This window comes from Nyctereutes procyonoides, unplaced genomic scaffold (genome assembly GCF_905146905.1).
Source record: "Nyctereutes procyonoides isolate TBG_1078 unplaced genomic scaffold, NYPRO_anot_genome, whole genome shotgun sequence".
In the NCBI taxonomy this organism is placed as follows: Eukaryota; Metazoa; Chordata; class Mammalia; order Carnivora; family Canidae; genus Nyctereutes; species Nyctereutes procyonoides.
The window spans coordinates 3,885,494-3,899,432 of record NW_026575041.1 but is presented as its reverse complement, the minus strand read 5'-3'; the positions used below and the strand labels follow the sequence as shown (position 1 = coordinate 3,899,432).

Sequence of the window (13,939 nt, the reverse complement as noted above, 5' to 3'; positions counted from 1 at the left end):
TTCCTTGTGCTCTTCACAGCTGCCAGGGAGCCCACCCTGATTTCCACCCTTGTCCAGCACATCCTCTTCTACCATATAATTGAGCATCACCCAATTCAAGTCTACTTTGCCAAACTCATCTTTTCATGTTCAGATCTTGTCCCAGGCAGTCTATGAGCATTGGGAGAATAATAGCAGCTACCAAATGAATAAGTACCTATTTGTATGCCAGACACTGCTCTGGCCACTTGTAAGCAGCTTCCAAATGGATTCCAATGATCCACATCTCCTGGTATTCACACCCTTTTGTATCCCCTTCCCACGTTATACTAGAGTTGTGGTATAACCGTGTGACCAATAGAATGTGGCAAAAGTTATGATATATCAATTCTAAGATTACATTATAAAAGACACCATGGCTTCCATCTCAATAGGACACATTCTCTTTCTTGGATCATTCATTCTAGGGGAAGTTAGCTACCATGACAAGAGTACCCTTGTGGAGAGGCTTACATAAAAACTAAACCCTTTGGCCAACTGCCAGCAAAAAACAGAGTCCTGACAACAACCACAGAGTGAGCCTGGAAGTGGATCCCAGTTGAGCCTTCTGATGACTTCAGCCCTGACTGACACTTGACTGAAACTTCATGAAAGATCCTGAACCACAATCTCCCAGTTAATCCACTTCTGGGTTCTTAATCGTCAGAAATTCTGTGAGATAATAAATGTGTTGTTTTAAGCCACTAAGTTTTGGGGGTAGTTTGTCACTCAGCAGTAGTTAACTCCTGTGGTGCTGTATTGTCACATTGAATCCTCACAACGACCCAGAAAAGGTGGAGTTTATTTCTCTCATTTTTAGGATGAGAAAAACAATGCTGAGATGAGGGCAGTGACTTTTCACGCCTGGAAAGTGGCAGAGCTGGGATTTGCTCTCATGCCTGTTGGCTTCCAGGGCAGAGGGAACCTGGTTCTGTTTTCTCAGCTGGAGTGTCATAGGGTGAAGGTTAAGGAACTGGGAACAGAAGGAGGAGGTCTCTTTCTCTGATGTGTTTAGCAGCCACTACATCATCTAGTGTGTATATGTGATTCTGGAATAAGAAGTTTTATTAGAAAAAAACAGTGGAGTTTTGAAAGGCTTTTGAGTGACCTTGGACAACTTCCTGCACTTTTCTAGGCCGTGGTTTCTTTGTCTGCCATATGGGGAATATAATCCTCATTCCACATGCCTCACCAGGAAACCATGAATTTCAGGCATAAGGGGATTTTTGTAAAATGTGAAGTGTCATGATTATGGAAAGGTCTCTGGGAGCACCGGTGACCCAGGGCTCTCCTATCTGTAGGGAAGGCAGCCCCACACAGCTGCCTCTGCACAAGTGGCAGGTGCTCACTCTTCTCTTCCACCTGAGTCTAGCTTCAAGAGACAGAGAATACTGAGAGAAATTGAAGGCCCCAACCCACCTCCAGCCTCATCCCTCACCATGACCTCTCTGTTAGGCCACAGTGCAGCCCTGCTGAGCTAGTGGAAATTTCCCAAGCCTGCCGGGAGCTTTCTGTATGCTGAGACTTCATCTGTGCCATTTCTTCTCCCTGGACACCCTTCCCAACTTCTCTACCCAGTGTATTCCTACTCATCTTACAAGACTTGGCTTAGATGCCCCCACTTTGAGGATGCCTCTCTTGACCTGGTTCAAGGCCTCCTACTTCTCTCCCCTTGATTAATGCCCCAGCCTCCTGCCTGAGCTCTTGGCCTCCAGCTTTCCTTTTCCACTCAAAGCCCCCATGGTGCAGCCAGCAGGCTTTCTAAAACACAAATCTCGTCCTGTCACTCCCTGCCTAAAATAACCAGTCAATGGAATAATCCATCAATCAATGCTTCAAGGGCTTCTCCTTGCCCTCAGGAAGATATCCAAAGCCTTCAGCTGGAACTCAAGGCTTGGTCCCCGCTATGTGTCCAGCCTCAGCTCTCCTGTCTTTCTCAATTGCCCTATACACATGGTACACCCCTGCCATGTTGCTCTTGTATCCTATCTCAGACACACCTTACTTTCTCGTGCCTCCCTGTCTTTGCTCATCCTGTTGTTTCATATGCCCATTCCCATCTTCTCCACCTGGGTACTTCCTGCCTTAGCTCCTGAGGCAGCTCTGATTTGACCTCTTCTGGAAGCCTTTCCTGGTGGCCCCAGGAAGAGTTCATGGCTTCCTCTTTTTCCTTCTCTGATAGACAACTCATGCTTTTGTTCCTGTTTGTCAAGTTTGTCTGTTTACACTGGGAGTTTGCTGTATCTGACACTGACTGTGTCCCCACCAGTGCCAGTGTAGGATTTATCAGTTGGGTGGGTGGTTGAATGAATGAGATTGGTGGATGAATCCAGCCTTGATCTATCACTTCTTGGCCAGCCCCAGGAATGCTGTTTCCCGGGGTAAGCCCATTTTATAGCAAAAGGGGAAGCAGAGGAAGGGACGCTCTGGAAGTGAGAAAGAAAATCAATAAAAATGTAAATCTAGTTGAGAAAAGCTGTCCAGGGCTGGCTGTGGGGAGAGATAAGACTGGGCAGGCTGAGTCCTGGCTGACAGTGGAAGGGAGATTAGGGGACAAGCAAAGCTGCAGCCAGGGCAGAGAAGGGGGTGTGTCTCCCCTCATTGGGGCCTCCTCCCTCTATCTTCACCCTCAATCCTGCCCCCATGCTCTTTGTGCTCCTTAAATTATTTCAGGGACAGGGGGAAGGAAACTTACAAATATTGATCATCCGGTGCACTGCCTGTGAGCAAATATGTCATTATTTGGTCTTTACAACTTTTGGGAGACAGGCAATAGGAATGATCAGCCTTACTGTGCAAGTGAAGAAACAGATGCATTGAAGTTAAATCACTTGTTCAGGGTCACACTGAGAGTAAGTGGCAGTCAGAATTTGAACCCAAAACTCACTGACTCTAAACCTCTCTTCCGTCCAGTCCACTGGAGGTCTGTAGCCAGACTTCAGATGATCCCCAACCTCTGAAATCAGAGGCACAGGTGTGTATATGATTGTGTGCAACTTTATTGGAGAAACATCTTTTATCATTCTCTAAGGTGGTTGTCATCCACTCTCCATTACCTGTACCAGGCTGTCTCCCTAGAGGTGGTGGCCTCTGAGTCTGGTCTGGAAGATTGGGTTTGATTCATGAAGTGGGACAGAGAGGCAAGCAGTAGGGTGGGGATGAAGAAGGTAGAAGGAAGAGCACACATTGGGGTCTGTTAGGGAGTAGGAATTCAACAGGGCCAAAGAATGGTGAAGTGCTGTGGGTTCTTGCTCTTCACTTGTTTGCACTCCAGTCATGGCTCTTGGCTCCTGGCTCTGGAGCGGCATCTGCCTGCTGCAACTTTCCAGTATAGGTCTGTGGGCCAAAGGGCCTCCAGGCCAGGCATTGGGATGTCCCAGGAGAAACTGTTGGGTTTTATCACCAGTCAGCTCTAGCATGGGGACAATGCCGTCTTCCAGCCTTTGGACGCTGGGTGAAAAGAAAGTGAGCTCATAGATGCAATTGCTTGCAGCTCCTCATTGGCCAGAAGCCATAAGAGGGCTGCTCCCTGGACTCCCTTGCCTGACCTGCTCTACCCCTGGCTCTCAGCCAGGTGTCTCTCTTGTTTTGACTCCTGGGGTCTCCTCGCCCTGACCAGCCTGGGGGGTTTTAAGCATAAAGACCTCACTTTCTCCTTCAAATCTCACCTTGACCCAGAGATGGACTCAACATGAAGCTAATGCTGCTTGAGTATCAGGGTCTCTCCCCAGGCTCAGGATGGGGCCCCTGCAATGTGTTCAGGTTGTCGTGTTCTTGAGAAATTTGCAAAGGTAAGATACTTGAACCACGAGCAGTTAAGGTTGCTAGTTCTTTCTACTCCAACTGCTTGTGCACAGTTTCTCTTTATGTGAGGTGATTGGAGGGGCCGTGGGCATTTCTGGGATCTGGCTAAGGGGCAGTTGAGTTGGGAATCAACTTAATTTTGGTTCATTGGGCTATATTTATACGGTTCTCAGTCGCCTCTGTATCTAGATAACTCATTGCTAGCCACTTGCATGTAGAGAATGGCCTCTAGGAACCTTCCTACCCACTGTCCAACTCACTCGGCATTGTGATCAAAGTGTCATATCCAGAGGTCATCTTGTGCCATGAATGTGCCTTATGCAGTCTGGCCCAGTGCTCGCTTCGGCAGCACATATACTATGCAGTCTGGCCCTGGTAGCACATGGACAACGGAGGAAAAACAGGTTTGCAATGATGGAACCAGAAGCTAGGCTGCAGAAAATCCTTCCAATCATCAGGGGGGGGAATGTATTTTAGATGTGTGCACAACAGTTTGTAAAAAAATAAGCTATTTTTAAAAAATTGTGTCATGTATTTGCCTTGACTTTTCTTGTTCTAGATATTCACTTTCTTATACTTACCTAATTTTGTGTTCTTTTTCTTAAAAAGGGCTCCACAAAGTATATAAGCTTCATTTCCCACAAAATCCTGGCTCTGCTATTTCTATTCTGTATGATCTTGGGAAAGTTGCTTATTCTTTCTAAACTATTTCCTCTTCTGTAAAATGTGAATGACAGTCTGCACAGGTGAGGACTCGGAAAGCTTCATGACCTTATTCCATTTCTGAAACCATTACTAGAGGAAGTAGCCCAGTCAAATGAAGATTAGACCAGAATATACAGATAGGGAAAGATGACATATACAAGAAATAATAGCAATGAATCCAGTAAAAACTTAAATATAAATAACTGGAAATAATGTGGTTGTTGCAAACTCTAAGGCAATTGGTAAGAAAGGAATTTTGTAATATAAGAGACATTATGCAAGAACAAATTTAATAATAAGCTGTGTCTATAATTCCAGATTATTTCTGCAAAACCTGGGAAACAGGAGGGAATGAGAAGGAATGAGAAGGAATATTAACATGGGAACTGCTTCATCTTGTTGGAGGAAATTTTGAAATTCTTGGCATTGATAAATACAGACTCAGATATTTATAAAACATTTAAAGGTATCAACCAGTAGAATCAAAATAGGAGTTAGAACTTCTGTACCCTCCTCTTCTTCTTCTTTCACCTCAAGGAGAACCTCAAGGCCCTGCTACAGGAGCTGCTCAGAGGGCTAGAACCACATGTGCCCCCACTACCCCCATCGGCCCTCGGCTTCTCCCCTGCTTCCAACACAGGGTTGGACACAGGGCTTGGGAAGCTGCTGCCCACAGCTCTGTCTCCTGCCTACCAAGTAGTAGGTCCTGGTCAGGTCAGGTGTGTAGTGGCAACAAAATGGGCTGGAGTAGATCAGGAAACTCCCTCCTCCTTCCTGGTGGGGATAACCAGGCCGAATAAGATTGGCCATAAAACAAGACAAGGACCAGTTGGTCAGACCCAAGCATTCTACAGATCCACTCATTACAGAGAGCTGGACGTTACAGGCCTCAGCCTTACAAAGAACAGGTCTTTACACCAACCCAGGCATCACAGAGAACCAGATGTTACCCCTAAAACATGGTTATGACAGAACCAGACATTATCTACATAGTGCTAGGTGACATAGATTCAGGCACCTGGAAGGAAATGGTGAAATTAGGAGTCTAGTCAATGAGGATCATGATGGTTTTAGCGGCGCTGGTCAAATGTGGGAAGTCTTGGCAATGCATAAGTATCAGTGGATGTGCGCTAAGTGTGTTTGGTCTTTGAAGTCAGAAAATACCCAAGTGTGGGGCCTGGATCCACCTCCCCACTGGATTTCCTAACACAGAGACCAGGCCTCATCCAGACTGTGGCTCCCTGAGGGCAAGGACTGGGATTTCCTGAGTCTACAGAGTGAGCCTTCCCCCTCAGCTAAGTCCCCCAGGGGCCCCTCACACCAGGCTTGCAGAAGGCCCTGACCAGCCTGGATACTCAGAGAGGCCAGTTTCCTCCTAGTGGGGGCCTCCCCCTCACCTCAGCGCTCTGCCTCCAGGGGGCGCCAAGTGGACATTTCTTGACAGGCTGTCCTGGCCCCACCTCCAGACTGCCTGGGGCTGGGGAGGAGACCTGAGTCCATCCTGACCACACAGCTGGCCATAGCTGGAAAGGGCCTGAAAGCTGGCAAGTCCATTTCCACCTGTCAGAGATGGTGGCTGAGGCCCAGAGAGTGTAAGGTGCTCCACATAAACAGCAGAGCTGGGCTAGAACCAGCCTGGCCTACTGTTGTCTACTTCTCTATCCTAGGGCCTGGGGGAGAGATATACAGTCCTTCCATCAGGAAAGTCTGGCTCAGGTCAGCCTGTCTGGCTGGGGGAGGAAGGGGGAAGGCCATTGTGCTTTGGAAGTGACCAAACACACCAAACCCCTAGATAACTCTTTGGTTCAGATGAGTAACAAAGGCCCAGAGAGGGTCAGTGACTTGCTTGAAGTCACATAACAAGTTAGCAGAGGCGTCAGAATTGGAAAACAGGGTTCCTGACACCCAAAATTGGGCAAAGGGCCCAGAGGAGGTACTCTCTATGACTGCTGCTCTAGGGCCGGCTCACACACTGGATTCTTCAGGCTTCTTTCCTGGCCCTGATGCTAACAGCTGCTGCTGTGGGCCAGAGGTGGATACGGTCACCTGGGTCCCCTCCTCTTTGACCTGCTGCCTTAGGATGGCCAAAATCAAGGCAAAGCAGGCCAGGGATCCTGTCTTGAAGAAGAACTGGAGGCCAATAAATCTGGAAAAGAGAAAGGGACCTGTGAACTCAAGCTCTCCCTGTCCAGGGCTTGGGTGTCCTTGGGGTGGGGCAGAGTGGGGTCAGCAGCCATCACCCATCATGTGGTCAGAGACATGGAGGCCTGGTTAGGGGTGAGTTGGAAAGAGGCGTGCAGCCAGCCTAGGGCAATGGACTGTCACCATGGGCTTAGTTAGGGAGATGAGGAAGCCCCTGGAGTTGACCCCTCTGGGGGTCCTTCCCTGGTAGAGGGGGAGAGGCTCTGCAGTAGGAGCCTCTGTGTCCCAACCCTGGCTGGCTTGTAGCCTGGGTCAGCCCTGCCTCTCTCTGGCTGTCTAAGGGCTCAGGGGACCCGACAGATGCAACTTGAGCTCACCCCACCTCCCACAAGGAGGATTCGCTCTCCCCTGTTTGCCTAACTCACCAAGGCTCTTATTTGATTTTCCTTCCTCTAGGAAGGTCCCTGGCGAGTCCCACCCACAGGATCCATGCCCTCCTCAGAGCTGGCAGGGACCAGCTCCCTGCTCCCAGCCCTGTTAGGAAGTCCCTTCCCACCTCCTATGCCATCCCAGCAGCCTCTTTGCCTTTGGGTTTGTTTAGGCTCCCCATTGCTCAGATGGGAAGACTCTGTTCCTGAAAAGGCAGGTCTTCCAACAAAAAGAGACAGAGCTGGGCTGATCTCAGGCCTCCTGTGTCCTAGATAGGCCTTCTCCCAACCCCAACCCTTTGTCTCTCTCACAGCTGGGCTGCTCCCCTGATTCTCCCCACACTCAACCATGATGACAAATGCTCCTGCACAGACCATGGTTAGATCATTTGGGTTCAAGGCCCAGCTTTGCCAGTTGTCAGCCGTGTGACCTTGGGCTGCTTTAAGTCTCACTTTCTTCATCCATAAGAGTGGGGGATTGTGGTTAGCTCATAGGACTGGTAAGCTCAGTGCATGATGTAGCACCTGCTACCTGGTGGGGCGATATGAATGGGCCTCTCATCCCTGCTGCTGTCCTACCTGGGACCCCAGGAGTATTTCCAGCAGCCTTCCCGCAGGGCCCTGGCAGCTCCCACCCCAGGTCTTACCGGTTTCGCAGCAAGTCGTGGTCATAGTAGCGGCAAACGGCCCGACGCCCACAGCTCTGGGCCCAGTGCACACAGGTCGTGTCAATGGCACTGCCGTGGATCACAGGGCTGGGCATCCAGGCTGAAGGAGAAGGTGGTCAGGGGACAATGGGGCCTGGCATTCTTGCCTTACCCAGCCCCCCTACTCCCTGGGAGACACAACCCCCAGGCCCACTGGGGCCTCTTTTCCCATAAGTCTTTGACCCTCGAGCCCATCCCTTATCCTGGTGTGAGATGCTGCTTCTCTGGAGGGCTTTCTAGCTGTTTGCACACTCACCTCCAGGGTACCAGGTCCAATCTCTTGTCCCATGGACTTGTGAACCCTAAGGTCAGGAACTGGGTCCTGCTCATCCCTGTGTCCCCAGGCCTGGCACACCATGAGTGTGTGAATTAAGGGTCCCAGGAAGGTTCTTTACCCAAAACTCTCAAGAGCATGAACTGGATCCCCACAGCCAGCGTCTTGTCTTCTTTCTTCACTCCCCTAAAAGCAGAAACACAGCGACAGGAGGATTAAGAGGTCCCAGCCTCATGGAGACTCTCATCATCCCCTTCTCTCTCACACCCAGGGCCAACCGTCCCCCAGTCTGAGGGTCCTAGGGGTGGGGTTGGGGATGGGCTCAGGCTCCCCATTTCCCTTCAACCTGTGGAGCCCAGGCCCCCCCATTCCAGGCACTCTCACCAGCCATCAGGACCCTGGGCAGGCCTCCCTGTGTTCTTGGTCACACACACCCCCCCCTCCTCACCCCTTCCTCCTATGCTTGGTACAACCTGAAACTAGGTAGCCAAATATGCTTTCTAACTGACCCAAGCACTGTGAGGCCCTGGCCTAGGGTGCCCAGGCAATCACTGGCTCCTCCTTAGTGATACCAGCACTTGGTGTTTGTAGAGTGCTTGCTAAGGGCTCATTCTATACTGCAACCCTTTCATCACCCCCGTGAGGTAGGTTATACTGGTAGCCCCATTTTATAGATTGGGAGACTGATGAATGTTTAGACAGGTTAAGTGACTTGGTTAAGATCCCACAGATGGTGGGTGTCGAGAGTCAGAATCTGTGGCACACTGCTGGCATTAACTCCTCTTACCCAGGCTGTCTGCCGGGACACCTGACTCCTTTACCTTCTCTCGTGTGGCCATAAGTTTTATAGATCTACGTGTCTTTCCATATTTGTAAGGAAGTGCCATCCCCCTTTTACTTTTCCAGAAAGCAGATAGGGAATAAAAGTAACTCCAGCATAAGGAAAACTTGGGATTATTCTGCTCTGAGGTCCCCTTATTCCTGTCCCCACCCTAGAAATGCTGACTCTGGCCTCAGGTAACAATTTGTTAGTCCCAGCAGGCTACCTCAGGACAATGGCCAGAAAGATCTTGGACAGGGCGGCCCGGGTGGCTCAGGGGTTTAGCACCACCTTCAGCCCACGGCATGATCCTGGAGACCCGGGATCGAGTCCCATGTCAGGCTCCCTGCATGGAACTTGCTTCTGTCTCTGCCTGTGTCTCTGCCTGTGTCTCTCATTAATAAATAAATAAATAATTAAAAAAAAGATCTTAGACAAAGAGGCACTGCTCTTCGTGGGCTGGGCCCACCGTGGACGTATATCAGGCTCATTGGCTTGAAGAATCATGAACCACACTGCCAGGGCTTGGTTTTCTCCATGTGCCTCCTGTGGCCCACCCTGTAACTATAGGCAGGGTCGAGGTGGGCAGTCAGGTGACACTCCACTTTTTCCTCCCTGTGACTGGGTAACTGGGTCAGGACCTTCAGTGTGGCCTCCACTCCCCTGGGGCAAATAGGGGCCTGGCTCTCAGTACTACTCTACCCAACACTTGCCACAACACTTGGGTCTGGCTTTTGAATTTCTCTGAGCCTCGGTTTTCTAATCTATAAATGGGTGTGGGGGGGAGGGGCTTCACTTTAGTAGGTTGCCATGAGGACGAAGGCAGGGCAGTGAGAATCTGGTCTGTTCACGGTGGTGGGGGAGCAGGACACCCAGGTGGCCTCCTTCAAAACCTGCCTTCGGGATCCCTTATCCCGTCTGGGGTTAAGGATTTCTTGATCTCCACCAGGTAGGGCCCACGCCTGCTTTCACCTTAGGATGAGCATGAAGGAAGGTGTGTGGGTGAGACTGGCCAGGGCGGCACCCAGGCTGACCAGGAACATGAAGGGCAGCACCAGGTGGCTGCAGGCTGAGTCACAGGAGCCCGCTGACACGGGGCCGCCCCCCGCTACGCAGCTGCAATTGGTGTAGAAAACCTGGAGTGGGAAGGGGGTGGAGAAAAGCCTTCAGGAGCCTCCAAGGGCCAGCAGCTGGCCAAGCGCCTGAGGTCCCAGAAGGCTTGCGAGAGACCCGTGGGCACTAACCAGCTAGGGTAGAGCCGGCCGGAGGCTGGCGTTTCTGACCCCTGCGGCCAGGCGGGTGCCCGAACCCCTGCTTTATGCACACGTGGGCTGAGGCCGTGGGAGAGGCAAGCGGAGAACAGGAAAGGGAGAGGGGCTGGGAGAGCATCACCCCCCATCACACCACACCCACACACATGCACATTCACACATGCTCACATACATCTGGCATTCACACACACACACCACAGTCCCACAGCACACACCCACACACCTACACACACGCACGTGCACACAAACTCTCATTCGTTCACCTAGAGATGTCAGAATGTTCCAAATTCCTGACTGTGCCAGGAATCAAAGTAACTGAGAGTGTTTGTTTGGGGAAGGAACTCTGATGTTCCAGCTCAGTGTTCCCCCGCCCCTTTCTACTCTACTGACGTCTTTTGGGGCACCCGGTTGCAGAGGAGACTCCCCAGGAGAGAATCAAGCCCAGGAGAGACAGACAGACAGCATAGTGGGAACCCTGCTGCAGCAGATGAGGGCAAGGAAGGTTTCACCAGAGAGGGCTGTTGGATTTGGGTCTTGAGGAATGAATAGGAGTTTGCCAAGAGGAAAACTGAAATGAGTAGAGGGAAGGACAAATGTAAAATCACATAAAAGTGGCAGGAAAGAACCCAACTAAATCTGTCTGCCTGGTGTGGAGAGTGCAGGCGAGGATGGGCAGAGGGGAGGTGCTCGAGGGCTGTGCTGGGAGGGCATCGTGAAGAGCTTGGGACTGGAAAGAGAAACCTGGACTGCTGTGTCCAGAAACACAGTGGAATGGGATCCTGCCAGTCATCCCACTGACACAAAATGCTGGGTCAAGTATTGGAAAGTGTCCTGAGTGCATCCACAAGCTGGCAGAAACTGAAAGATGTTCAGGGTTAGTACTGAGAGAGGCTGGCACCCGGATTGGTGAGCAGAGTCCTGAAACAAGTGTCGGCCACAGCATGTTTACAGAACCTGTACTAGACAGGGACTTAGAGCTCTTTGAGGCCTGGGGACTTGAGGGCCCGAGGACAAATCCTAGCCCTCCCTCCTGCCATGGTGAAGTCTAATAGGAGGCTCCTCCTCTTTCACAAACTGGGACCCCTCCAAAGGCTGAAGAATGTGTAAATGTGACCCCTTTTCAAACTGCAGGGAATGGCCCCCAGGCTGGCCCAGGGGCGTGTTTGATTGCACCCACATTCCCACCCCCATGTGGCCTAGACACCTTCCAGCTTCGAATTCTTTCAGAAATGGTCTCGATTGCCAGTGCCTTCGGGTGTCTTGCAGGAGCAAAGCAAGCCAGGAAGCATAGGCTTTTCTTCTCCGTACGACAGTTTCTCACCAGTGTGTCCCAGGGAGCCTCAGCCTCTGCTGGGACATGGGTGTGCAGGGATGGGTGCCATCAGCCCTTGAGGTGGCCTGGTCCGCCTGGGGCAGCCTCTCACCTCCAGCCATGGCAGCCTCAGATACTTCCCATTGTGAAAAGGGTTAGGAGTCCCTGAGGTGGAGTCTGGGAGCCTTGGGAAGAATTTAAGCATGGGAGGGACGAGGCTGACAGTATAAAAGCCACTCTGGCCCCTGCAAGAGGACAGGCCAGACTGTGGAGGCAGGCCAAGAGGCCCAACATAGAGTGGTCAGAGGCGAAGGAGGATGGAGAAAAGATTTTGATTTGAGAGATACTTTGGAGGTAGAATTAGGGCAAGGTGAGAGAGGAGAGAGAGAGAGAGAGAGAGAGAGACACTGGGATTCAGGCTTGGGTAACGGGGTGCTCTTCTGTCGCTGCAGGGTGCCTATGCATGGCTAAGGTGCCACATGTGTGCAGCTTGCTGAGCATACGCCATTTGGAGCGTTGCCTGCAGGCTGACAACCTACTGGCTTGGAGATACAATGGAGGGACAGGTAAGGGGAGAAATATTCCAGGTAAGGTTGCTAGCAGAGAAATACCCTGCCCCCACGCCCTTTCAGAGTAGCAGAAGATTGCGGGGTGGGCACAAAGCTAGAGGCTCTGCTCTTAGAGTTTTCCTGGCTCTCGTTCACATTTGTCTAATTTTGGCAGGAAGTGCTTCCTATGGATGACTTCAGTCTCTCCAGCTGCCTCTGATTCTCACTCCCCAGGGGGTTCAGCCTCACCCCCTGAGCCTCAGATCCCACCAGCTGCCCACCCCTCCCCATCATCTCCCTGGTCATTTACTCATTCACAGTTACTGAGCACAGCCACCCTGGCCTCTGAGCCACCCTGGGCAATAAGCCGCCCAGCCCTGGTCCTGACAGCTCGCTCACAGTCCACCTGAGGAGGCTGGCTTGCTGCAAGACTATTCCAGGTCAGAGGGACAGTTCCTGAGGGCTGACCAGGACCCAGCTGCACCCTCCTCCAAATACTATGTCCAGACACAACCTCTGAGGATGCTCTGGGGAGGTGGCTGGGCTGGGAGGTCAGAACCCTGGGTTATAGTCCCAGCTCTGGCATTAAGACTTTGGGCAACGCCCGGTCCTTTCCCGAGCCTCCATTTCTCATGTGTATGTGGACTAACAGGAGTGTGTACTGCCAAGTGCTTAAAATTTCCCAGCCACTGTGCTAAGTGCTTTTCATGGATTTTGTCATGTGACTCCTTACTCACTCTCCAATCAATTCACCTGAGGAAAGCATTTAGCACAGTAGCTGGTATACAGTAGGTACTCAGTACAATCACCTCTGTTTTATAGACCAGGAAACTGAGGCACAGATTAAATAATTTGCCTGATGTAACAGAGCCAATTACAAGTAGAACAGGGATTCGAACTGAGGGCCTGGCCTCGGGCTCAGGGGCCCATATCCACAAAAAGTTGACTATTCCCTTGGGGATCTTGCCCCAGCTGACAAGGTCTGGGGTCCTCTGGAAGGGTCTCAGGGAGATGAAACCAGGCAAAGACAGTGAGTGGTAAGGAGGCCCAAAGCCTGGGATTGCGATTATTGCAAATGCAAACAGTTTGCACAGCCCAGGTGGCACCTGTTGGCTTGAAGCCCCATCAATCAGGTGGTTCCCTCTGCACAGCCCCTGGGGCTTAGGTCTCTACCTGGAGGAGCCTTGGGCTTGGACACTGATGCCCAGCAGGATGCAAAGGCAGGAGTTCCACATGACAAAGGTGGGGAACTCTGGAGAGAGGGACGTGCTGTCATGATGGCCAGCCTGACACCGCACAGCCCCACGCATGCTCTTCTACAGCCTGGGGGGATCTGAGGAAGGCAGGTGTTATCCTCATTTGTCATCTGGGGCACTGAGGAAAAGGAGGAGTAGCTGCTGCTACTTATTCCACTCTCTTCCCCTCTGGGAGTTCCTTGAAGGTAGGACCCCTTGACTCTGGGTCCTCTGTCCCCAAACTAGGGCCTGGCCCAGAGGAGGGCTCTGTGAAGTTTTGTTGACTGAATGAATGACTGATGGGGCTCACTGTGCCAGGCTCCCTGCTGGCTCCCATCTCCTAGCCTGCCCTCTGCTCATCTTCCTCCATACTGTGGCCTCAGGTATGATCCAACATGGCTCTGACCCTATCATAGCCTAGCCAATGCTTCCCATCACTCCCTTAATAAAATCCCTGCTGGTGGCCCGGCATTCAAGGCCCTTCTTTGCCTGAGCCTCACTTTCCCTTTTTGAAACCTTAGGCTTCTGCTCCAACAGATTCTTTGCAGTTTTTTGAAACACTGCGTGCATGTGTGCACATGCCACGTGCATGTGCTTGCTTCCAGACTCTGCTTCTGCTCTTTCCCCTGCCTGGAAGGCCCTTTTCTAGTTTGCTCACTCATCCTGGAGGATCCA

At 51.4% G+C, this 13,939-nt stretch overlaps 1 protein-coding gene across 6 annotated transcripts in view; it reads right to left on the bottom strand.

Moving 5' to 3' along the window:
- Positions 1-4,798: 4,798 nt before the first annotated feature.
- Positions 4,799-13,939, bottom strand: part of SLCO2B1 (solute carrier organic anion transporter family member 2B1) — a 45,311-nt gene continuing 36,170 nt past the window's right edge. For all 6 annotated transcript variants that reach the window (XM_055320483.1, XM_055320484.1, XM_055320485.1 and 3 more), the window contains exons 11-14: positions 9,871-10,034; positions 8,200-8,264; positions 7,745-7,865; positions 4,799-6,673 (exon numbers count right to left, since the gene is read on the bottom strand). In XM_055320483.1, the coding sequence (XP_055176458.1) occupies positions 6,493-6,673; positions 7,745-7,865; positions 8,200-8,264; positions 9,871-10,034 (531 nt within the window). In that variant the 3' untranslated portion in view covers positions 4,799-6,492. The remainder of the gene's footprint in view (positions 6,674-7,744; positions 7,866-8,199; positions 8,265-9,870; positions 10,035-13,939) is intronic.